The sequence below is a fragment of the Calonectris borealis genome, chromosome 4 (genome assembly GCF_964195595.1).
Source record: "Calonectris borealis chromosome 4, bCalBor7.hap1.2, whole genome shotgun sequence".
NCBI classification, from domain to species: domain Eukaryota; kingdom Metazoa; phylum Chordata; class Aves; order Procellariiformes; family Procellariidae; genus Calonectris; species Calonectris borealis.
Window position 1 is genome coordinate 51,867,037 of NC_134315.1, and position 26,510 is coordinate 51,893,546.

Here is a 26,510-nt window from a genome sequence, read left to right on the forward strand (position 1 = left end):
AGAGGAATGAAGAGAAATCACTGTTATTCACATCCAGGAGGGAAATTTCAATGCTGAAGAGCCAGAACCTCAGCAGGCACAGAATTCTCTTCTGTGCAGGTGAGCGTGGAGTCAGATATTAATGTGGGACACAGTCAGCAGAGCTGTCCAGTGAGCATGGATCAGATGTTTTAAAGGTTTGCTTTTAAAAAATGCAAACATTAGCAGAAATAGATTAAAAAATTCTTATTGAAGGGGGAGGCTACAGTTGATAAAATTGAAATGGCATCAAAACAACAGGAAAGCATTGACCAGGAAAAAAGCTGTATAACTCAATTTGTAGTGGCATCTGTGTAAAAATAAGAATAAAGGAAAATGTTGTCAAGTGTTACAAGAGCGGGTTTAAATTATATCTCCTGGGTTCTATTTTCAAACCTCTTCTGGCTTGCTGAATAACTTGGGGAAGCCACTTATAATCTGCATACCCAAGTTTACCCATCTAGAAAATTGAGATGACACTTATCTCACAGGGGCACTGGGATATTTAATTAATTAATGCTTGTAGAAGTGCTTAAAGAGATTGGGATGAAAGGTGTTATGTCAGAAAGGCTCTTCTTCCCCGCTTCTGGAATCCTGCCTCCCATGAGGAGCAGACCACCAGCACAAGCCCTGCCTGTATTATTCAATTCCCATGAAGGCATGTCAGCTAATGAACTTGAACAGTTGGGAGCCCAACAGCCTTGTCTTTAGGCTCTCCGTTTCTACAACAGCAGGGGGAGAGACGATGTAAGCTCTGACTGGGGCTCTCCAGAGTCACTGAGCCCTCCGCTTGGCCTCTGTGCACTTGATCTGCTCAACAACAGAACTGTTATTGAAGGGTTTCTGTGCCAAGGGAACTGGGGTATTCTGGCAATATGTTTTAGACCCTGGGAAGGCACTGTGACTGTAGCAAATGCCAACTCAAAACGCCTTCTGGCTTAGCTTCTCTCTCAAACCAAGTGAAATCATACATAACTATTTCAGTCTGATATTCTAGGCAGGAGGAAACACTTGTCACCATCTCATAGATATTACTAGACATCTGTAAACCATATTTGGTAGCCTCATTGTAACTGCTTGGTTACGGATGCTTCTCAAGGTAACGTAGTAGTGAGTGAGACAGATGAGCCCCTGGGAAGAGACGTGTTCAGATCACTATTTCTAACTTTACCTCCTATGTGGCCAGGACCAAACTGGATAAGACTTGGATACTAGTCCAGTATGGACAACGCAATTTTACAAGAAACTTTTTAAGAAGGGAAAAATGTAGACATAATTTCTTGCAAGTCTCATGAAACGGCGCAATATGGACAATTCAACAAATAAAACATCACTATTTTGATTTGGGAATATCAAATGCTTAACTGGGAGCAAAACTGCTGAAATGAAAGGGCTTGTTCGGAGTTGCAAAGTTCATGACATTATTTTTACTAAACACAGCTTTATTTTAACTTTTCATCCTTAAGCTGGAGAAAATGTCTGTGTAGTAATGTCTGAGAGGAAGAAATCCCAGTTCGCTCATGCACATGTGGTCCCTGAACACTATATTATGTGTCACAAATGATTTCAAGAGCTGGAAGATGCATCTTCAAATGTAGATCATGCTGTGTTCAGATTCAGCTTTGCTGTGGAGTGAGGATGAGGTGACTTAATGATTATGAATTCATTTCCATCTGCTCTGGCTGTAGTTTAGAGCAAACAGCTGGTTCTCAGAGTTGCTGACAATGCCATAGCCATTGTTAGCACTGAATTCTCTTGCATGGTAGTGATGTCATTTCTCCAGCAGATGGCTGTAAAATATCCTGCACAGGAGCGAACGCTATCCTCTGCGTGGGGTGAACTGCAGACACAAAAGGTAGCAATTCACCTTGCAACAGAGGGAATGGGAAGAAACTACCAAACTCCCCACAGGGATTCCCCTTCAGCCACTCCTGCTTCATCAAAAACATATTGAGAGAAAAAGATCCAATTTCCATATTTTTAATATTCCCTAAAATCATTTTGCATGCTGTGTTTAAAAATACATGGGACAATAAATTATACATCTGGGCCAATATATTCAATGACAGGAGCGTAATGTTGGATTCCTGTGAATATCAGGATTACCTGATATTCAGAAGTGCTGAGGACCCTGAAGCTCCTTGAGGAATGGGAAGTGCTCTTCATTGCTCAGCATTTTGAAATGCTGCTTTTTTTTGTTGGTGTTGTGTTCTTATTGTAAATGGCATATATAAGGTGGGTCTAGAAGTCTAGTTTTTATTTATATTTTATCTTTTTAGCTTAAACTGAGCACAGCATATCCAATTTTTAAAAGGTCTCAAATGCGAGCCATTTGGTGGCTATTTCTAACATAAGGAGTATATGTATTAGAGTTTCAGTCTGGTGCTCCCATCACATCTGCTGCTGTTCAGCATCTAGAATGGGGAATCTCAGCTGTGGGACCAAGGAACACATAAGACTTAATCACCATATGATGTGTCAGAGTCGTTCTTTTGGAAAAGGACTGAGCCACACTGGAAGAAGGATGTAGGAGAAGCTATATTGCCAGTGACTCTTCTGAATTTGTTTCACAAATGAAAACCCTGAATTTCTAATGCTGCCTGAGAAGTACCTTTCCTATACAGTGAAGAAATTTAATAACTGTACAATATGAGCTATTGTCTCTGGGTGAGTTTTTTGTGTGTGTGCATCACTGGCTGCAGTCCTTGCTGCTTTTAGAAGCGGTATAATGCACTATTAGCTTGCTCCATTACTGGTTGCTCCAACAGGGTGAGATCTATGTCCTGGGTCTTACAGGGTTTAAGTTATCTGAACAGTTTAAAACATTAGTAAAACAAGCACACAGCGATAAATATATATCCTTGAAACTCTAGAAGTTAATAAAACTGTAAGGGTTTGGGTATTCCACAATGTGGAGCTGTGAGTGGGGCAGTTGATTTAATAGGGAAGATGAAAGATAAGATGGATAGTATAAAAAAAATCTGGTGTCTGTAGCACTAACAGTGGCAGTGAATACATTTAGAACAACAGAAAGAATGGTAAATGAAAGAATAAAAGGACATCGATCAGCTGGTCTTTATCACAGGCAAGTAACTGACTCCCTTGTCATAGATTGTATCATCACATCACCACCTGATAAATCCTGTGTAATGAATTGGGCTGAATGCAGGTATTTAACTCCTGTCAATAACCATGCCACAGAAAGGTAACAGAAGCTATTGAAATTACAGCTATTTGAGAAATTTGTATTTCTTATCAGCCAATTTCAATAAATTCTATTAAATTTTCAGTCCATATGATAATTTCCTTTGAGTTCCTGTCTTAATTGTTACTTGCCCCCCTTAATTTACAACCTCGAACACCTTTTATCCTTAAATGTAATCTATTGATCCTCATATATGCGGCCAAAAGGCTGATGAAACATAGGAAATTTCTTGATTCAGCATTTTACTCTGTTTCCTTGGAAACTCACATTATGGCCAGACTAGGTTTTAATATTTGAACTGGAAAATAATGTCACCATACCCAAACTACTCTGCTTGTACTGTACTAAAGACTGGAAATCACATCAGTGCCGCATAAGTGGCCGCTTCAAAATGCGTCATGAACTCAGCAAGCATTCAAAAATTGGTATGAATTTACACTAGCAAATTTACAACATACTTTGTACATATTTCATTTTTTTTAAGCAATAATGAAATGAAAATGACACCGTTAAGCCTAATGGCTAGAGAAGCAAGTCAGGAAGGTGGAAATATCAGTTCAGTTGCCAGCTACGCTATCAGTTGTTCCCTATTTTTTGTGAGTGAAGGCACTTTACTTTTCTGGACCTCAGTTTCCCCGACTGCAATATTGAAATAATAATAATGTTAGTCTCACTTTTTGCAAATTGCTTTGGGATCTTTGGGCTGAGATGTAAAATAAGCACGGAAAATCTCATCTGCCATGACCAGAGAAAATATTTACAAACTTATCACCTTCATGAAGTTTTTTAATGTGTCTACCAGTCGTAAATCTCAGATGATATTTGTTGGAATTTGGAATTTGATTATGTTTTGAAATGGTTTTTATTTTTTAGATGCTGCAACAATGTAACATCACCATTGCCTTTAGTGGGAAGATTTCCATGGTTGAAGATTTGTGTAATCTGTAAAAAAAAAAAAAATTTTTTTGAACAAACCTGACTAATTTTGTAGGTATAAATAAACCTGATCAATTTTACAGCTGACTATCTCTGTATTGTCTTTGTACTGCTGTTTGATATTGATCTAAAATATTCCTCTAGAATTCTTAGCCCTGGAGATTTCAAAATTCTGTTCACTACAGGGCAAGTTTGGACATTTTATATTAATACCAACCCCTGCCAATCTCAGGAAGTTGTTTATAAAGCCATTCACTGTCTTCATCAATGTGGTCCCACACTGTTATAGATGGACTAAGCAAATAACAAGAATCACTGTAGATGATTAGGTTTTGGTAAAGTTGGTATAGAATAGAGAGAGAAAGCAATTGCTGTGGAATCCTGATTGTCATGTTCCGTGTTTCACTCGCATCCTTTCCTTTTTCTCCCTCTTTTAGCTCAAGAACAACAATCGCTTATACACAGCAACCAGGCTGAAAGCAGCAGAACTGTCAGTGAGAGGACACCAGGAGCTCCTCAGGACCCCAGTGGGCCAGGTCAGCTGTTATAATTACTACCACCTCTAGCCCAATCACTGAGCATTTGACTCACTAAGATCACTGCAAAAGCAATTTGAGAACAATCCCTGTCTGCTGAAGGGGCCTGAATGAACCGTTAGAGTTTCCAGCAGCCATGGTTCAGCGGTACACTTCTCTGATAAAGATAGGCAGAAGAAACTGAATTTAAAGGTACCGGTAGCTTAGCATTTACAGAGTGTCTTATGACTAAACTAAAACCAAGAAAGTCATTTTGCATAGAAATATTTAAACTATATATTACTGAGTAAAATAGATGAATTAACAGAAAAAAAAAAAGAAAAAAAAAAAACAAACAACACCGCCAAAAAACCCAGAACCAAATCTAGGAGTAGTATAGACCAGCATTGGCCATAAAAGAAAACGTAGTGACGTTAATTGTATTATCTGAATACATGATTATCGTCATATATTTTCTTATAAAAATTGGTGCTTTATTCAAAATCGGTACAATGACGCTTCAAACTTTAGCAAGGGTGGCTTAGGTGTGTTTTAAGCTACTCCATCTAGGGTGATCAAATAGCCAAGCAACACAGAGACAGTTTACAGCTTTATACCACAGATGTTTGAGACTGTTTCTTATTAAACTATTAATTTGCTCACTACTGTGTTTACTTCAACCTATCTAGACTGTAAGGTTTTGCAATACAATGTCAGTGTTTTCTTTTAAGGGTATGTACAGACCTCAGTATTGTAAGAGCTTGTTAGTAACAATAATGTTTTTATTCAAATAGTGATCTACATTGAGAAGTTACCTTAGGTGACTGCTGCATGAAAAGCTTCTCCATCTCTTAGTTTCTAGAATTTTTGGGTGTGCTCCCTTCCCTTTATGTTTATTTTCCATTATCATCTGTATGATTTAAATTTTACCAGCACAAATGTTCCAGAAAATTAATTTCATAGTTGTCTGCATAAGTATTCATGGGAATGGAATTTTATTCATGCCAAGTGTGTTTGCGCACTCACTAAACTGGGAGCAGAAACAATCACGGTTTATCAGATCATTCCAATTAACCATGAATTCATGTATTAAGTGTTCACTATAAAGAAACATGAAAAGGTATCCATGATTTAGAGGTATTCAAGTAGTTGACAGACTATACTATATTCCAGTCTGTACCACCTGAAGGTGTATATGCCTTTGAGGGTATAGCAATGTTGGTAACACAGAATTATTTAGAAAGTCTGTGTACTCAGAGAACTGCCAACAATCAGCATATCGTGTTTAAAAAACAACAAAAGAAATATGTGAAACATGCTTGAATAAGGAAGTTGTTTGAAAAAATTATTCTCTGCTTGTGATATACTCCCCAGCAGTGAGTGAGACTGCATTTGTCAGGTAAATTTTTGGTGGCAAATTATATGCAAGTTATTTGGCAGCGTTCTCTACATACTATCAGATGAGCTTATAGTTTACATGGTGAGGAGCCAGAAGATGGACTAGATGTGAAAAACAGTGTAAAGGAGGTATGTTCCTTGAACTTTCTTACTACTTCCCTTTTCTTTTGAATCTGTTGACGTTTCAATTACGGATGTCTACACTGGCTTTTTGTATAATCATCAGCTGTTACACACTATGGTGTTACTGTCACTCACACAATCGGCCTGTATCCAAAAAAAATTTATGGAACCAAATAATAAGGCAAGTTATGTTCTCAGGTCTGTATGTTGCGGTTGTCAATATACTGTTCTGTTGCTGGGATATTCGTGCATGCTGGGAGAACAGGATGTCAGCATCCAGACTGCCACAGGGTTTTATGGAGGCAGTACACATGTATGTGCTTATGTCCATATATGTGTTTTACTTTAAATCGTAATAGATGAATAGAAAAATTAGAAAGCATAGGCAGGAGAGGGAAAAACTGAATCTGGCATGGAGATATAGTAAGGTACTTTCAAATGGGAGTTAGAAAGGAGAAGGCTGTTGCCCCTGGTGATATCGTGTGAACAACCAAGTTTCCCAGTCCTGGAGGGAGGAGGATGTTGTCTAGTAAAGCAGATGTATAAAAAAGTGAGCTTGATCAACAGAGCATTAAAACATGCCACTTCTTTTAGTAGGAATTCTGCTCTGAAAAATAACTCTGAAATTGGAATCTCAGAGCTCCACGTTAATTGCTTTTCAGTTACTTTTAAATCAAATGGGGTCAGTTTAGAAGGAGAGAGATACCTGGTCTGGCTGCCAACTCTGCAAACACGACCTGGGGCCAGGGCTGACTGCCCTGATCTGTCGTTCCATCAGCAGCTGCCAGGACTCTACAAGCCGGATTCTGTTTCCAGCTCCCACTACGCAGCTTTGCCAGTTATAAACCTCACTTTCAGGTTCATCTATGCAGCTTATCTTCCCCTTCAGTAGGAAATGACAGAAACCAAACTGAAAAAAGCATTGCACCCTGCAGGTTAGTTATCAGTTTGGGTGACTATGCATGAACCAGTAATGAATTCAAACTACTTTCTCATAATAACAATTCAACCAGGAGCAGAAGTATCCAGACCTGTCTGTCTGTCACAGAGTAGTATTATGATGAAGAGTATTCAGACAAAGAAGATCCATCAATGGCTTATCTCCACAGTGCCGTTGGGGAGAATTGCCAGACTCTAAACTAGGTGGTTGAGTTATACACACAATTTTGTGTCTGTGTAAGTAGACACCATGGGCAAAGTAAACAGCTGGAGATGCTAACATTCTAACCTAAAACAGCCAGTCTTATTCAGGCTCTACCTGTTATGAATTTTACAACCAACGTGCCTCTACAGGAGAGCATTCTCATAGGTGTTGGCACACTTTGTCTGTGCTGACTGGGTGCATTTAGTGAATTTTCTGGATTTTCCCAAATGCTATCGAGTCAGATATGATACATTTATTTTTTACATATTAGAATTTTGAAGAATAAAAATCTAGTCAGAAGAATATGCCCTTTTACATATGACTTGCTTTTTTTGTTGTAGTGTTTAGGCCCCTGTATTTCTACATGATTTCTGATTGTAACTGTTTACTGCCATGGGAATAGAATAACTAATGCCATAATGAAAAGTGACATAAGATCAACAGCAATACTGTAAAATTACACTAATAAACATTTGTATGTACTGCTAAAAAATCTCTTGCATAGCAGTTTATTAAGTCATAGTATGGCCTGGATCATGTAGAGTAGTATATCATGTGTCTAAGGTAGGCCATATAGGCTGAATTGTTGAAGGAACTGAAGAGATTTTGTAGCTTTGCTTACAGGAATTAAAGCATTTAATTTTATCAGCATCTTCTGAAAATCCCAGACTAAGTCTCATTCCTGTCAGCTGTGAAACTCAGATGGCTAGCTGAAGCCATGTGGAGTCTTAATTTGCAAGACCAAAGCTGCCTTCACCACTACCTATCTTAAAAACATCCAGCTAGGCCTTTTTATACCTGAAGAGACTAAAAGTGTCAGGAACAATTTTGTTAGGTTTTAAAATAAACTTGACTTCACAGGTTGGGCATCTTTTCTTAATGACAGACTAGTGATTATTCCAAAGTCATTTATCTATTAGCTGTTTTTCTGCCTTGTTGCTGTGTTGAACAAGTCTTTATTTTGACCCCAACACTGAAAAGATGATGTATTCCTTCAGACACAAACCTTGCAAATTCATGAAGTTATGTTATAAATGGTAAGTAAAAATCAATGCTTTTATGATTGTGTTAAAGGAGATATAGACTAAATGAGAGTTAACTGAATACCCTTTAGGGTGCTAGGTGGAGGAAGAATGGCATTATGCTGATTAAAATATGCTAACCATTCAAAATACTCTTGTAGAATTATAAATACTTTATAATGGATACAGATGCTTCAGTAATTAGTTACTGCTGTGCTGCTGAATGTCACTAATACATGATACATGACAAAAATCAAGATGATTCACTCAAGACTAAAAATTCAGAAACTTTTCATCCCGTTTCCAGCTAATGTCTCTCAAGTCAATTATACTTTCTTCTCCCCCAATGTTTTAACACAACTTTTTTTTTTTTTTCTCCCCTTCTGACCAAGCACTTACACAAAAAATGAACGAGAAGATTAGCAGCCAGGAGATGAAACTGACTTTTCTACAGAAGAAGGTTGACAACATTGCTGCTGCAATAAATGATGTGAGCAAGATGCTTTCTTCTCTGGAAGGCAAAATCAATGAAGATAAGGGCAGAGACCTCCAGTCTTTCCTAAAAGGTAAGAAAAATAAATTAATGCAATCACTCACCCAGTTAGACGTGCCAGAAAAAAAAATGTTAAAAACATTAATAGACTGTCCCATTCTATTGCTCAACATTTATAGGGAGAACTCCTTTTTAGTTTCATTTCATAATAAAGGGATTTGTTTATTTTGACATTTGTTATGGTGTCTTTTATAGTGACAAAAAATTCACATTCTTGGGTATTACATCGTCTACACGGCAACTTAAGCTACTATCAATGCATTTTCATTTACTTAGGGCTTCTGCAAATATTCTTATCTCTGTTTTTTGTTTATCTGACAGCTGCTAAAGGACATAGTATTTGCTTTGCTACCAAGTCTAAATAATATTCTTTAATACATAATTCACATATGCAGATGAAACATATAGGGAATTCTGTGGTTATTATATTTACAACATGGCAAACATCCTGAATAATTTGCCTCTGATCATGTTAAGCTACCTTTGATTAACATCTGTACTCATGTTCAGTAGATGAGAAAGACACGACCAGGGATCAGGAGGTTGAGCAGACCCTCACCAGCAGAATTATGCGTCCATTCTTTGTGAATCCTGCAGCAAGATCTATTTGTTACCCAACAACAAATGGTGCTTAGCAAACAGATTGGGACTGAAGCTTTCATTTCCTTGATGTGCAATATTTTTCTCATTTTTCAGGAATTTTCCCCAAACTGTTAGTATTATACACTTTAGAATCCAGAGGACTTTTCCATTGTTTAAAAATAGAATGAGGGAACTGGAGCTCCTTACATTGAGATAAAACTAAATGAAACAATAAGTGCTTTTGTATCTCTGTCAAATTTACCAAGTGTGGTCCCATTTCTTGTATTTTCAGTCCTCCTCTGTCTCCTGAGTTGCTCATGCCACATGCTAGATGGCTCTCTTGTACCCTGGATCAAGTTTATCCCACCTCTCGCTCAGTGACCTGCTTTCACCTTTTCACATATTGCTAGATGGCATTCTTGACCCTTGGGCATACATTTAATTTGTCTTTGAATATTTCCCATTTCCCTTCTGCTTTCTCTTCATTCTTTTTTATATTCCACTCATTCTAGCTGTCATTTTCATGCTATTCCAAGAGGACTTTTGCTGCATCCTGTGCTCCTCCTTCTCCATTCCCTATCTATATTTAAGGGTACAAGTCCTAATTAAAATGTGCAGTACAAAAATTATTTCACACTTCTCTGCAAACGTGTTTCAAGCCTTCATTGTTTTTATCTGCCATGCTCTGTATTATACCTGCTTGAATGAAATCTCCAGTTGCTGGCCCTTTTTAGATTTATGTTCTCAATCTACCTCCTAATCAAGCAGCTCTAATGAAAATGCTGCTATCAACTACTTTCATTGACTCTAATTATGGGCACTCTAATACAGGTTATTCTTGGCTTGTACATAAGTAAACAGCAGGAATGAGGGGAGGAGGGGAGGGAGAACAAGATTAGTGTTTCTGTTGGCTTGTATATGTAATGAAGGGCAACTGCAGTTTCTGTCCAGGGAATATCAGTCAATCATACTCCAAGTGGGCAAAGAGTATCCTAAAGTAGCAGGAGCTGGAAGAAGTTTCCATGCTGTGCTCTAACTTGATACAGATGTGCAGTATAGGCACATCAGACTTGCTAAAAATTACTTTTAGAAGCTCACCTGAAGCAAAACACAGCTTTCCCCACTACCACTGGCATCCTGAGGCAACGTGCTTTCGAAGCACAGTTAAGTCTGTAGTTGCCTCATGTTATGCAGGCTTCTTCCTTCTTCCCCTGCTTTTCCATTTTCTTCCCATGGTGTCCAGGTCCTTTGCTCATATCCATTAATCACCTTTTTTCTTATCACAGAAATTCTAATGGCTGCCCAGCTTTGTATCAGCGTTTGTCAGGAGTGAGTTCTGTTTCTGTGAACAAACAATTCAATACAGTTTACAAAGTCTTTATTTCTTGGTTTCATCTGTAAATAGACTTTGGGCCCACAAAGTTGTCATCTGTTGATACAGGGCAACACTCACTGGGGTAACTGATATGGTCCTCTAATTTGATTAGTGAAACCTGTTGTGCATTTTTTAAATTGTTTTCAGTACTCAGGAGACTGTTCCTTCTTTTTACTTAGAGAAAATAATTTGGTATTCTCCCTTCAGTTTAATAAACTCTGTTTACTTCTTGCTATTCTTTCTTCCTCCTTTCACTCCACATCAAGCCTTTTTATACACTTCTTTCCTCTTCATTATTAAAATGTACGCTCCTTTAAAAATGAACTCAACAATGGAGTGTTAATCACCTCCAAGTCAGAAATGTCATTTACAGCTGGCTATATAACCTTAACTCAGTCTCTTGTGTACATACATTTATTTTGCACATCATTCTTCAAAAAATTGAAACTGCAAAGGGAGTATATGTTAACACAAACTAATTACACACTTTGGATTTCAGCCAGGGAGTTAAAATTAAAATTTATAATCTCATAAGAAGTGCAAGGGTCTTTAATGTTCACAGGTTGTTTGGACCTTTCTATTTCAAAATGAGCAACAGAGAAATTGAGTTACATCCATGAATGTACTCATAAGTATTGTCAGCTCAAGCTTAAGAATATACTCAGTTGTCACCTACAACACAAATTTGGGTCAGATCTTTCTGTGGAGAAGCGTGCTCCCACAGCCCCTGGTGAACTTTGGAATAGCACTTGCTTACCAGGTACCTAGTTGTCCTAGCCAGCAAGTAAGGAAGAGAAACCCAAAGCTGTCTGTTTTATCAGGGTCCACCCCCTTGATAACAAGAACAGCTGAAAACCAGAGCTGAACTCCATACAACACCCGCGAGCCAACTGAATAGAGTAGGAATGGGAGAGAGTGAAGCTGGCGGTTTCTTGACTGTCACAGAAAGAAAAGGCCAGTATAGATCCTGTGGAAGACCTCTCACAGCAGGATGGTCTATTATCAAGATTTGTTGCTGAGATGAAGAAATTTAATTAATTCCTCACAGGAAGTGTAGACTAACCTTGTTTCTTTTGACAGGCATTAAACCTTTCTTCACAGCTCATTGTGTCTCTTAAAGCACAGAACATTTTTCAGCATCATAAAGTAACCTGACCAAATCATCAGTTACAATGTTTTTTCTACATGTCAGTTATTTTACTCTGCATTCATATCATGGTTCTTCCTCTCAGCTGCCAGGACATCTTCATTCTCGGGTATCTTATCTTACTGTTTTTCATTCATTGAAGTTCACTGACAAAGCTCTGTGTGTAAGTGTGCATGTTCATGTGTGCATTCATGTGCGCATACATCTGTCTAGTCATTTACTTGCTGTTCAGGTAGTAAAAAGTAAAACAATAAAGGCAATCTCAGTATTATCCCTTTGTTGTTTTTTATACTTTGTGTAAAAATTGCTGTAACATCAGCAACTGTGACCACAGTTGACAGTAATTGAGTTTATTGCTTAGGAAACTTCCTCCTCTATTTTTGAAGTGGCTCTTTTCTAGGCTAGCAAACTGATTGCACCTGCTTATTGTATCCTGCCTTGAAAGAAACACTGTCTGAACAAGTGACAGATTTCTCCCCTAAGCATCAGAGGTGTTTACTGTCCATTTTACCAGACATAATGAAGACTGAGACTCATTTATAGTTCATAAAAGCCAAATATTATCAAGTACTTTTTATCTCAGTTTACAGCTGGAAACACATGCACAATTTAGGTGAATCTCCTGAATAGAAAAAGCATTGTACTTCTCTCTAGCTTACTGAACAAAATCATTTTTATTTGGAATTCTTTTGCACCCCTGGAGCCCAAAATTGCTTTGGGTTCCATGGGTCTGTTTTGCTGCCGTTTTGCTGCTCTTGCTGAGAATGTACTTTCAAATAAGGTTTTAGAACATGCCTTGTTGTTTTAGAGATGAAGGAATAAAATCCAGGCTATAGAAGTAATTGAGAGGAAAATAGAGGAAGGCAACAGAAGAATTCCTGCTTTTATCAACATGGTTTCAATCAGAGAACTGATGGTCATCAAGGAATTGTAGTGGTTGAAGAGTTTAACCATTATATTGCAAGCTGGCTGCAAGTGTCCATAGGGTGTAGAAAAAATGTGCAAAGAATGCTTCAGTGCTTTAGCTGGACATAGGAGCTACCTTTGGAGAATAAATTGAAAAAATTCTTCTAATCTCACACCAGAGCAGAACTACTGCTCTAATTAATTCAAATATGTTATACAGCACTCTTGATGAACACTATTTTATCACTATCTCAAACCATCTAAGGCTATATAGGAGACATATTTTGGTGTTACTCACAGGAGCAGAATTCCCACACATTCATCTCTGCCTAGTGCTTTTCAGCATCAGTATTCCTAGGAGCTATTTAAAGAGTTGTAGTATGCAAGGCTAACTAAAGGTTTGTACCTTTAAAATGTCTGCCTTTTGCAGCAGTGGTCACATCACTAACTTCAGATATTCAATAAGGCTATTATTTTTATTTTGCTTTCTCACTATAGTGTGTTGTGTGATCACTTACCACATACGATACAATAGCAAGGAAATAATCTCTGCTTTCACTTCTTCTTGACCATAATGTTGATAAAGCAGGTGTTTTTTCCTTACTTTCCCAGTGGAGAAAGGACACATCATTTTCTTATGAGCAAGCCACAAAAGCACACAGATCTCCTCATTTCAGTGCTCAGAAACAGCTTAGCTAGGAGATCAAAGTTGATACCACATATGCAGAGTCTGAGTTTGCCTTTCAAGGTAATAGCAAAACTCCCATTGATTTCAGTAGAAACAGGAATGGGTCTTCAAACACTATTAGCCACCCTCTACATTCATCAGCTTTAAATTTTGCTTTAAGGGGCGGTGATGTGTGTGTTTCACTTCTGTACAGCACTGTGTTTGCTCACATTGTGGAAAAAACTTAGATGTTGCTAACACAATTGGTTTGATTGTTTCCATATTTCTCCTTTTCCCCCAAGGTCTCAAATCCAGAAGTATTAATGAATTAGTCAAAGATATTGTCAGAGAACAGTTTAAAATATTTCAAGGTGAAATGCAAGAGAGCATGGCTCAAATTTTCAAGACTGTGTCTAGTTTGTCAGATGATCTTGAAAATACAAAAGATTTAGTCAAGTATCTGAATGAAACCCAACAAAAATTTGCTCAGGAGAAAGACAGTGGGCCAACAAAGCTTGACATTCTGGAGCTAAAGAGTCATATGGTGCAGATGAAAGAAGAAATGACCCTCTCTTGTGACAAGCCTATGAAAGCTTTACAGGAAAAGCAGAAATCCTTGGAAGATAACTTGGAGCATCAACAGTCAAGAAGTGTCATTTATTATGAATCTTTAAATAGGACTCTTACTGAAATGAAAGATGCTCATGAACAACTGTTATCAGCTGAACAGTCTTCAAGTCAAAACATCCCTTCAGCAGATAAAGTCACAGAGTACAATGTTACAGAGTACATGTTCACACTGCATGAGAAAGTAAAGAAACAAGGTATGATGGTGCTGCAAATTTATGATGACTTAAGAGTCCAGGATAGCAAGATCAGCAATCTCAGTGTTGCACTGGAAACTCAGAGAGACTCTGTTCTGGGAGTCTGTGATGACATGTTGTCAGAGAGCAGAAGGCATTTCCAAACACAGCTGGCAGCAACCCAAGAGAATGTGCTTGTCCTAAACAAAAGTCTCTCTGACCTGGTCCTTCCAATGGACAACAAAATGGACAAAATGAATGAGCAAATTAATGATTTGTGCTATGATATGGAGATCCTGCAACCCTTGATTGAACAAGGCGTACCTTTTAGTCTGACTTCAGAGTATGAACAGCAAATCCAAGCTGAAGCAATCAATGAGAAGCTTGAAAACCTCACAATTGTCATTAACGGAATGAGTTCTGCAATTAAGGAGCTTTCCAAAACTCAGGAAGGACTTAAAAATGAATCTCAGGCTTATCAGGAACTGTTTGAGAGTCGTGTTAATGAATGCTCCATGGAAATAGAAGATGGATTAAACAAGACCATGATAGTAATAAACAGCGCTATTGATTCTATTCAAGATAACTATGTACTCAAAGATACGCTACGTGCTCTAAGAAATGAGACTGAAGTCTGCTGCGGCAGAGCTGAGAAACTGGACAGCCTCCTGGCTTTCATTCCCCAGTTCCAACAATTGAATGAATCCCTTCAGACACTTCTCATTGGCAAGAAGTATGGATTCACTTCACAGGTAGCTCCATCCCTTTCTGATCTTCCATATGAGGAGTCTGACAAAAATATCCTCCACAATTTCAGAAGATTTTTCTATATTTTAAATAAAACGTCATCAAAAGTGGACAATCAACAACAAGATATCAGCCGCCTGGAAGAAAAACTATTTGACTCTGTGGAGGAGTCAAAGGACCATGAGGTTCGCCTCCTGAGCGCGGAGTCAAAAATCTCCAAGTTTTTGGCAAACAACTGTGTCTCACTGAAAAAAACCAAAGCTGCCTCAACAGAGAAAGAACAAGTGGTCTCACTTCAGCTCCAGACACTGAGTTCCAGGATCAAGGCCCTGGAAGCCAAGTCGATCCGCTTCTCAAACAGCATTCCACTTCTGAACAAGACTGCTCATGAGGCCTGGGGGCTGTGTCAGGATACCAACAGCAGCATCCAAAAAGTGAATGCGAGTATACCTGTGCTAATTAAACTTGCTCAGCCAGATATCCCCCTGCTGCAGAGGGGCCTCAAGGAGCTCATTGAATCTGTGCTTGAAATAAAAGCAGGATCCATCTTGACAAATTTAACCCAGCATGTTGACATATCGGTGGCAAGTGCAATGAACAACATCACCAAACTTCAGAAACAGGTGAAACCAGTTATAAAGAAACCACCTCCAGGGAAAAAAGGGACAGCAAACGTCACCATGAGCCTGGCAAGCCGAAGTCAGAGAAACACGGATAATACTATAGATTCAGGTAATGCATTTTACTGTACTAAAAATTAGGGTCTTTGTAATAGTCTTATGTAACCATTGTGATGAACTGAGGTGGAAGAATTTGACTGAGGGTGAAAAAAAGTCCAAAGAATGCCCTAAAGAGTGTTTCAGAGGAACTTGAAGTTACTCTAGTCTCTTGCTTACAAGGGAATTTATTTTTCTTATGAGGAGCCTCTGCACTAAGGCATCTAGAAGCTTCATTTAATTTTCCTTAATAAATTCACATCTGATCAGTTTAAGATATATGTGCATGCACACAAACTCAGCTGAGAACCTGACCTTTCAAATGTAACTGGCAATTTATACAAAATCTAAACTACAAGAATTTTGTGCCTGCATTTCAATTAGCAATTTCAGTAAAAAAAACATGCAAGCTGGGAGAGAAATCTGGGGTTGCATCAGTACTTTGCAGTGTCGGTGGGGATGAAAAGTATCAAAAACCTGAAGCAAGTGAATACACCAAATGACTTTTGCCAGCTCCTTCAGTACTTCATTGAGATTACTAGTACAGTTAAAATTACAACAGTGTGTTCTTGCAGAATCAGGAGCCCAGCCAATAAAGTAGGTTTAACTCGAGTGCATCTGGAAAACAGCTTAGCTGAGTAGGAGCAGCCATTCTTAAAAAGGATGTTTTGAGTGTGATTCGCTTCTGAACTTAAATTCAAATGTCATCATATGAAATGAATTCATATGGATGAATTAACAGAAGTACAAACTCTGAGTTATGGCTTTTGGAATCAGACTTGAATGAAAATCAATAGTATAAGCTAATGTTTTATGGAAATATTATTTCTGGGAAAATACAGAAAATGAAGAATGGTTAAGTGACTAGAAATCTTCAGAGGACTCTAATTCACGTTAAAATAAGTGAGACAGATTCCTAAATGACAGATGGATGTCCAGATACTTTTGAAGACCCAGACCTAAATCTTTTCTGTAAAGCATTCTTAAACTTATGAACATTTCTGAAATGATATTTGGTCCCTATTATAAGCAGATGTAGGGGTAGTAAGAGCTACCACTCTTGTTCACGTGCTAAGACCATGGACAATCTCGCTTTCCCTCTCCCTCTCCACGCCTCTTCCCTCTCTTTCCCCCTCTCCCTCCTTTGTCTCTTCCTGTCCTAGGTACCGCACTTTTCAATAATCAATGGAAAGGATCCTTTTTAAAGCCTCAATCTCATGAGTAGCTTGGATTCTGCTGAAAGCCATCCCCACTGAAGGATTTCATTCCTTGGTTATCTTTTCAGTTAGAGAGGACACTCAGCTATTCCAACAGGCAGTCACACTTAAAAATGCACCGAGGTTTGCCAAATTCTTACTACAAAGTAATTTGATTATTTTGATATTACAAATAGCAATTCTTTCTCAGTCATTTCTGTTTTCTGCATCTTCCTGCCTCTGCACAGGATGGAAATTCAAAATCCTTGTTCACAATTAAAACTAAGGGAAAATGAGATGTGATGCCTTTGATCCTTCCTGAGTCTTCTACTTTGTTGGAAAATGTCACTAGTGCTACCTGCCTGAAGCACAGGAAGCTGCCATCTGCTGTTTTTACTCCACATTAATGAATTAATGTCTTTCCTATTTATTATGCTTGCTTGATAACATTGGATGTATGCTTGCTCTTACAGAAAGTGCAGACCTTTGCAGAAGTTGAAAAGCAAGGTTTTTAAGCAAGGTTTCTACATAGCAATGTTTATGCAGAATTTTCCATCAGTAATGAGGTTTTACACCTAATGATATTTCATGCCTCGCAAAGTCATACATTACATTTCTGTAAGTTAAAGAAGTGAGACCATTATCCTAATTAACAAGTATCCATCTTCTGCCTGGGTAGATTTTACTTCTCCAGGAGAGCTTTTTCTCTCTAAGTTCCAGGAGACCATCCAGAGATATGTGCTGACTCGACTAAAGTTTCTAGAAGAAACCCTGAGGTATAATTGGCTATATATAAAATGTATTCGATCTTAGATCATCTTTTTCAATTCAAAAAGATTAGAATAAAATTCTAGAAAGAGGTAAATGACAATTCTCATTGATTCCAGCATGTTCAATATTTGATCCTATTTTAACAGATTGGGATTTTCATTGGCTTTAATATGTTCAGGATTTGGCCCTAAGGTAATACTTTCCTCAGTGGTCATTTGAAAACAACAGGAAACAATGTGAGTTTGCATTATGTATGCAGGAACATACAGATTTGGAGTCTTCCCATGTTGCGGAATGGACAAAAGAAAAGGTTTATGTCAGCTAGAGGCTGCAATACATGTATGAGGGATGAAAAATCTAACACTTTACCTGATACTAACTGTAATGGCAACCTGGGGTGAATAAAAAAGCGATGGTCTTAAGACAGCTTCAAGTAGCTAGCATAGGGGAGATGACAGCCTTTAAAGAAAAAATATGTGGTAAACTCTTCATCAGTCTTGGTTATGGATTATGTCTGGTCCTACCTTCCAATGCACTGTTCTACTGCAGAAGTGTGTGATGCAGTGCAAGGGCAGCTTAGCTCAGTTCCCATTTTCCCATTGCCATTTAGGGCTGTGTCTGTTCTCTAGAGAACCTAGAGGCTGCTGTGCTTTTCAAAGGTGAATGCACTCTCTCATTGCATGTCTTGTATTAGTTGTGGGTTTGCTTTATGCAGATTATGCCACCCTCCCATCAACATGAATAACTGAGAGTGCAGCTGTGTTATTTATGTGTTTAAAACAGTGCATCTGTGTGAGAGAGCAGTAATTTCTTTTCACTCTTGTTTTCTCTATGTCTTGTTTCTGATTTCGTTTTCACATGATTTCTGACTCCTAACAGAAATGCAAGTTTCCATTGTTGCTTTATCATTCAAGCCTGCAGTGAAATTAACCTATTTGAATGTTTTGTATCTTGTGTTTTAATTGCACAAGTTTGATGGTTATTCTAGCTTATGATGACATATAGAATCATTAAGGTTGGAAAAGACCTCTAAGATCATCGAGTCCAACCGTCAAGCCAACACCACCATGCTCACTAAACCACGTCCCTAAGCACCTCATCTACACGTCTTTTAAATACTTCCAGGGATGGTGACTCAACCACTTCCCTGGGCAGCCTGTTCCAATGTTTAACCACTCTTTCAGTAAAGAAATTTTTCCTAATGTCCAATCTAAACCTCCCTTGGTGCAACTTGAGGCCATTTCCTCTCGTCCTATACATGCCAATTTTGCATGTTTACTCTTTAAACTAATGGGTAGATGGAACTGTTTTGTTGGTTTTAATTTAGCAATCCTGAAATCATCGCACTGGAAGTATTAGATACCTCTGCTTAACAGAGAAGCAGAGTTGCCGGAGTCCAAGTAGTTCAGATCAGTCTGACAGTCTCCCCCCACCCAAAACTGGAGAGCCCAGCTGAGGCACCTCTCCTCCTTACTTTTTGCTCAAGAGCACTGTGGGTGAATCTTTGTGCTTTTTTGCACCACAAACACCCTACACTGTGCTTATACCTGAATTCCCTGTCAGGGCCCTGAGTGCACCGATAGCCTACGATTAACCCTGGTTGCCATGATCAACCTGCCATGCTCTGCTTGTCACCTCTCCAGGTGAAGCACCAGCCCTGCTGTCACCACCAGTTCCTGGCTGCCGGTCCCCGTGGGGCTGCCCCTCTCCCTCTGCTCCCTGGCACTCCTCGCATCTAGGCTACTGGGGATGCTCATCGCTTTTATCACTGTCAGACTGAGAGCACTAAGCCAGAGGTAATAATTGTAGACTGACAACCATTCTGCCCCTGTGTGAGCAGGGTGGTTTAGTAGATTCCCAGGCTCTTCCAATCTCCCAGGGGTTCCTGGGAGACAGTTACTGATAACTAAATATTGAGAAAATGTTGGTAAGTCACTTCCTGTTCAACCATTTCCAAATTGAACCACTGGAGTCACTTCTTTCCATAAGGAGACCATTAAATTGCTAAATACTTGATTTGCTTCTAAACAACACCCCAGTAGATACTGACAGAGTTTCATTATTTGTTTGAAGATTTGTTTGTACAGCATTGGCAGTGTATTTCCCAAAAGAGCTTCTGGCTGCTTGCCTTCCTGAAGAGTAGCAAAACTCAGCATTAACTGGCTATCCTCAGTCCTACCATACTGACTGTAAACAGCAACTGCATTCAGTTTATTCTCTGCTTTTAATAGCTACAATTTAAGCCTTTAATTTAATTTATAAAGTCTCTCTCTTTTACTCATCTACACTACTAAGTTGTGAAAGATTAATTAAAAATAGGATGTGTACTATAGTAGGAAATCCTTTCCTGATCTGAACCTCTTGGCATCTTTACCCCAAGCAGAGAATACGGACATAGTGTCTCAGGATGCCCTTCAGCGAGGAAAAAGAAAAAGAAAATACTGGGCTGTGAGGCGGCCTCGGCCAGAAATGACAGCAAAAACATGCTATTGTAAGACCACATGGAAGTTACACAGAGATTACCTGCTCAGTGGAGATCTAGGGCTTTTCCCTTTTACTCTGAAAATCCTAACTTGACTCAAACCTCTTCACAGCTTCTCCTAGTTCTAGCAAATGGAGCAGGCTCCCCAGCTGCTGTTAAGCAATGCTGTACCTGAAGGGTTAATTTATTGTAGGTAAAGCTATGTCTGAATTTGATTTAACTCCAAAGTTAAGTTCAGGTAAAATCATCCCTCAGAAGACTGTTAAAACACTAGCCTTAATCTCATTATCATTTCCTTTTTGTGATCTTTTTCCTGTTTCTCGGATTTACTTCTTGTTTATGTTAAGCAGAGGCAAGTAGCACAGAGGCTGCAGTATTCTTACACAAAGCTTTTGTATTTTGGGAATATGATACGGTCAGCAAAATCAGCTGTTTTCCTTCCTTTTCTGCTTTCCTTTCAGGCTTGGTAAATGTGAGTGAAATGTTGTGGATGCTTGGTAAATATGAGTGAAAAATAACTTCAATTAACTGTGCAGCAAAACTATTATCTGAGAAGAAAAACATTATTTCTTCATGTCCAGTTGCCTGTGCTGTGACCCTAGTCATGACAGTCTTAAATTGCTTTATTTCAGGCATTATGGGATGGACATTATTTTCTGTGAAAAGAATTACTGTTGCGTTTTTAAGTTCATATGCTCCTTCAGTGCAAATTCAAGAGGCACCATACAATGTGCTTTAGCATTCTGCTCACTGAATGAATTTCTTACGGAAATAGTTTGCCTTAATGCAGCAGTCTGTGAAATGACTGGATGGGAATCTGAAGATAACTATGGGCATTACTGAAATATCTATGTGAAGATCCAGTTCAACATTTCCCTGGCAATAAGTAGACCCTTTTATGAAAGACTTTTTCAGTTCCCACCTACCAATCTAGATTTACCATCAAGGACTCTGTGGAGTTCTCTTTCCAGAGCTCTGCTGGTAGTTCCTGGCAAAGAAAAGGTTCATTTTTCTAAAACATCTGACTTTTATTTGACAAAAGCAATAGAAAGGAAAAATGTACCACTTGGGAATGCTTTGCATTCAGAATTTTTCATAGCAATATTTAATTTTTAATGTGGCCTGAGTGTTCTTCCCCCCAAACTGCTATGACAACACATTATACAATTACACTCAGTAGTTACTGTGTCAGAGCTCAGCAGCACTGGATTGACAGATTTCTCTGTATTGGCTGGGCATGATCTGGCCAGCTCATACATAGGAAGAGAGGCAAGGACACCCTCAGTGAGGGTGCTCTGCAAAACCACCTGTTTGGTATAATTTGTGTTGCTTGCAATACAAAACTTTTACAGCAATCTTGGTAGATATCCTGGAATTGAGTTATTTACGGGCAAGAACAAGTACTGAAAGTGGTTTGGATAGCATTTAAGATCTTTCATCATCAGTAGCCAGACTCTCTTGCAATGGTTGTGACACATCTGGGTGAGTAATATCATAGACAGGACAGTCCAACCTGTACACCAGCAGTACAAAATCTGTGTTTTGGTACGCCCAAAGATAAGCTGGCTCTGTCCGAAAAGAGCAGCCTTCTGTGTCTGCACTAGTGAAACCAAACCAAAGCACAGATTTGCCTGAATCAGCAGGAGAATAACTATTTCTTTTGTCTCACCAAAAGAAGGAAATAAAATTGGATATGTCAGTATTGTGTCTTCAAAGTTTTGCTGTTTGTTTCTGAAGGGCTCCTGCAGTACAGTCAGCTCCAAGCCTCTCAGCACGTTCCCATTCTTAATAAAGATTAATTAGCTGATCCAACTTATTTCTTTAATCACATGACTGCAGACCACCTGAGTTTCACTTGTGTCTTGGTTTGCTGTAGTGTCAGAGGGCTACCATACAAGAAGGGAAGAAGGAGGCTGAGCCAGCTGTGTGGCTCAGCACAAAAAGTCCACTGCCACTGTGACCAGCTGGAAGAGGGAAGTGAGCAGCTGGTGCTGGGTGGACTCTGTGGTCTCTGTGTCAGGCTGTGGCAAGGAGGGGTGGATTCTCAGCCCCCCCATCTCCCTATGGGAAGGAGTATCCTCCAGACTGAATCTATCCTGAGGACCACCTGTAGGGCCACCCTGCCTTAGATTATTATGGAAAGACTTGTCTGTAGGGCCACCCTGCCTTAGCTTATTATGGAAAGACTTGTGTAGGGAACAGCAGAAGGAGAATTTCCTAATGCTTGGCTGTAGCCAGGCTTTGCTGGCTTTAAACTTACATTGCAGGGAGGGAGGTCATTAAATTAAGGAGGACAGGAGGGAATAAATGAGCAAGGAAAGGTTGGTGTTTGTTGACAGGGGTCTCTTGGACTGTGCAACTACAGCTGTTCAGATATCCCAATCTTTTGATGGTTCTCATAATGTTTGTTGAGTGAGATACTCCAAAGAAGTTAGGTTTGTAATATCCTTCATCTTATTACATGTACTTGACCCTCTGAGACAAGAAGAACTCAGCATTTATAGATAATTCTGAATATCTTGGAGGCTAGCTGAGGGTATGCTGTGTTCAGGCAAAGAAGGAGGCTGGACTAGCAAAGGGTCTGAACAGCCTGGACAGGATCTGAAGTTGGCCTTCACACAGAACCTCAGCAGAAATTCCACCAGCTTTATGAATTGACAAAGAGGCTTTCCAAAATACTGAAAACTTGGGAAGTGTCACTGTAATGACATTGCAACTGAGGTTGTTGGCTTTCCTCCCTCTCTATCACAGGGCAGTATTCAGCTTGTGTCAGTTCCCCGTGCCAGAATGGAGGAACCTGTATCAACGACAGACAGAGTTTTATTTGTGCTTGTCGCCACCCCTTTGGAGGAGTCAACTGCAGCACGAAGCTGGTGAACGACAATTCTCTGAGTGTCGGCAAGTAAAGAATTTAGTAGTGCAATATGCTAGCAGTACGGGCCTCTGCCCCAGGGCTTAATTAGAGAGCATTTGCTGGTCAAAGGTCTCACATTTCACTTTAATGAGTGCCAACTCAAGTAGTAGTGTCCTGTGTTTTGGTGCTGAAGACATCAATCCCCGTGGGTGACTCATGATCTCTTTCTTTAATATGATCAGATGATGGGATTAAATTGGGCCGGGACCAGCCATAATAGCTGGAAAGCTCCCTGCTGAATTGTGCAGAGTGGGCGGGTATGCAATAGATGTATTTGAACATGGTATCACGGAATTCAAAAGGGGAGGTAAAATCACATCACTGGGGAATACTAGCTTCAGCACGGCCATAAATGCTCTATAAATACCAGTAGCTACCATGATGAGTGGGACTGTGGCCTCAAGGAGTCATTTTAGGCATGCCTCTGATTTTCATCAGCAAAGGATGCAACCCTTGAAAAATATTTCAAAAAAGAAAAGTGGAAACTGTGCTTATTCAATCCAGAAAACAAATAAATAATTTACATCCAGGCCACATGGAATGTGAATTTTATGCAGCTTTCAGCAGCCATTTGGCTGATTCTCACTCATGACAGCATATGAATAGTGAATAAAATCATTTGTACAGTGGCAGGGAATCATAGTGTGCAGGCTCAGCTTGAAGAGAAAAACATATACTTTTATTCCCTCATTTAATGTCAGGAGTGCTAAACCTCTTCAGTGTTTGTCTAAGATTTGTGGAGAAAATTCTTGGCTTCAGTGCACACAGATGAACAATGAAAGAGATCCTGGGGTGGGAAAAACTTCAGGGGTGGGGAAAGAAAGAAAAAAAAAATAGCAGCTCCCTTAATGATAACATAGTACAGACAAACATAAAGTTGACTTGCTCTTTCTAAAATTATTCTTTTGTGGATACACCTAGCACTAATTGTGAAGAAAATTACTTTTTATACAATATAGAAAAACTCTGTGTTTATGCAGAAATACTATGTTTCTGTTGCTCAAGCTACTGGATGATGTCGCTTCAGGAGAGCTGCTTTTGATCTTTTGGCTGGTCCGAGTTCCCTTTCTACAATGTAACATTAGTTGAAGTTGTTCTCTATTCCTTTCCAGATTTTTCAAAAGGATCGTACAGATACGCACCTATGGTGGCTTTTTTTGCCTCTCATACGTATGGAATGACGACTCCAGGACCCATCAGATTTAACAATCTGGATGTCAACTACGGAGCTTCATTTGCCCCAGCAACTGGGAAGTTCCATGTTCCATATCTGGGGGTCTATGTTTTTGAGTATACCATTGAATCATTTAGTCCACGTGCCTCTGGCTATCTGGTCATTGATGGAATAGACAAACTCACTTTTCAGGCTGAAAATATTAATAGTAACAAGTACACCGACAGAGTAATTACTGGAAATGCTTTATTAGAGTTAAATTATGGACAAGAAGTCTGGCTCAGACTGGCAACTGGCTCTATACCAGCCAAGTATCCACCAGTAACTACGTTTAGTGGTTACTTGTTGTATCGTACCTAAGTCAGTCATAAATGTAAACAGTTACCATCAAATGACGCAACCTGCATGTGAATTTATCTTTGCCTTTAAATACTTTGTTTCTTTAACAGCACTAAGTTTCTCAAAGTAACCAACGTGATGGCATTTGAAGTGCTGATTCTCCAAGAAGTTGCTTGGTTGTAGCCGTGTACACATCTACAAAGAGGGTCCATAGGTTGGAGATGGGGAAAAATAAGCATCTTCCTTATATAAGCATGACTGAGAAGCACAAATCTAATTATATTCTACATTTACATTGCATAAACATATTTACACAAGGTTGCTGAGAATCAGTTCTCAAGACAAATCAAAGCTGGTTTTGATTATTCCTTTACAACCTGAGTGCATACCAAAGGTGATTTTGATGACTCAGATGCTGGGTTACTACTTAGCTCATTGTATCAAGCGATAATCATGTGTATATGTTCTGTTTGGAAAAAATATATTTCTTTTTCATTTTGCCTGACATTATTCACCATATACCTTGATGTGTCAGGGTTTAATTGATTCATGATTTTTTATGTAACCAGTATGATAACAAACTGGTTTTTTATCTAGCAGAAAAAAACAAGAGGGAATACTTAAAAGCTGCATGTTGATACATTCAGATTAGAAATAAGGTCCTCATTTTTAGCAGTGAATATAATTAGTCATGGGAAAAACATTACAGTGGATTTGATGGAGTCTCTCTGTTGCTTGAAGCATTTAAGCCACACCTGGGTTTTCCTTAGGTGATATGTTTTCGAGCAAACATGGTTATATTAGCTTCACACAGATTTTAGCATGTAAACTTTGGCCTATAAAGTACACAAGGTTAAATGAGATAATCATAGTACTTTCCAAGTTTGAGCTCTGTAAATCTATGATTTTGTTTGTTTCTGCATTATATTCACTTCAGAACTTCAGTCTGCATAAACCAGAATGTGTTTTCCAAGCACCAATCCAATAAAAAAAATATTTTTAGTTCATGCTATGACTGCCTGAAAAAATAAACCCTCAGGTTCACATCCTTATCAGTTGCAAAGTCCTGGGTTGCTGCAGTTTCTTGATATCCCACCGACTGGTGTGACTGACCAGGTTTGTTTCTGGTTATTGCCTTTATTAATACTAATTGATCAGGTTCTACTTCTCTGTGTGTTTGTCTCCCTCCCTTTCCATATTCTCCCAGCTGAAAAAATAAACTTTCTCACACTCCACGTCCTTACAAATTAGTGCCACGGACCGGCATTACCTCCCTTACCATGTGTCAGGCAGGTTTGTCTCTGCATGTTCTTGTTTATGGCTGCTTTGAGCTCTTAAAGGAGCAGCTGCTCTCCTTCCATGGCCCTTACATTCGGTTATTGTTAATCAGCGTGCTCCAGTGATCTACGCCAATTTATTGAAGCCCAGAATGTTTTGAAGCTCCCTGAATTATTTTGTTTTCCACTGTCAGGAACTTTTCTTGGAAACGCATGCGAATCTTCAGCTCTCTTCTTATTCTCTCCTGTATTACTTAATGTACCTTACCAGATCTTAAGATGAATGTGCATGAAATGACTGATTTCTCCCGTGCTGTATGCAGATAAGAGAATTTACAGCATCTTTCCTCAGGTGTATAAAACTACACTTTGTTGTTCATAACTGAAATGCGCATTCTCCACCAGGAGCATGGGTACTGAAGCGTGTCTGTGGGCATGTGCCTGCCTGCACTGCCCACCTGAACTACAGAAGCGTGCAGCACTGGATGGCGTTCTCCCAG

The 26,510-nt window shown here is 39.1% G+C and overlaps 1 protein-coding gene across 1 annotated transcript in view; it reads left to right on the forward strand.

Moving 5' to 3' along the window:
* Positions 1-25,739, forward strand: part of MMRN1 (multimerin 1) — a 47,354-nt gene extending 21,615 nt beyond the window's left edge. The window contains exons 4-8 of the mRNA XM_075150595.1: positions 4,597-4,695; positions 8,754-8,927; positions 13,894-15,873; positions 23,058-23,204; positions 24,333-25,739. Of these exons, the coding sequence (XP_075006696.1) occupies positions 4,597-4,695; positions 8,754-8,927; positions 13,894-15,873; positions 23,058-23,204; positions 24,333-24,754 (2,822 nt within the window). The 3' untranslated portion in view covers positions 24,755-25,739. The remainder of the gene's footprint in view (positions 1-4,596; positions 4,696-8,753; positions 8,928-13,893; positions 15,874-23,057; positions 23,205-24,332) is intronic.
* Positions 25,740-26,510: the final 771 nt, after the last annotated feature.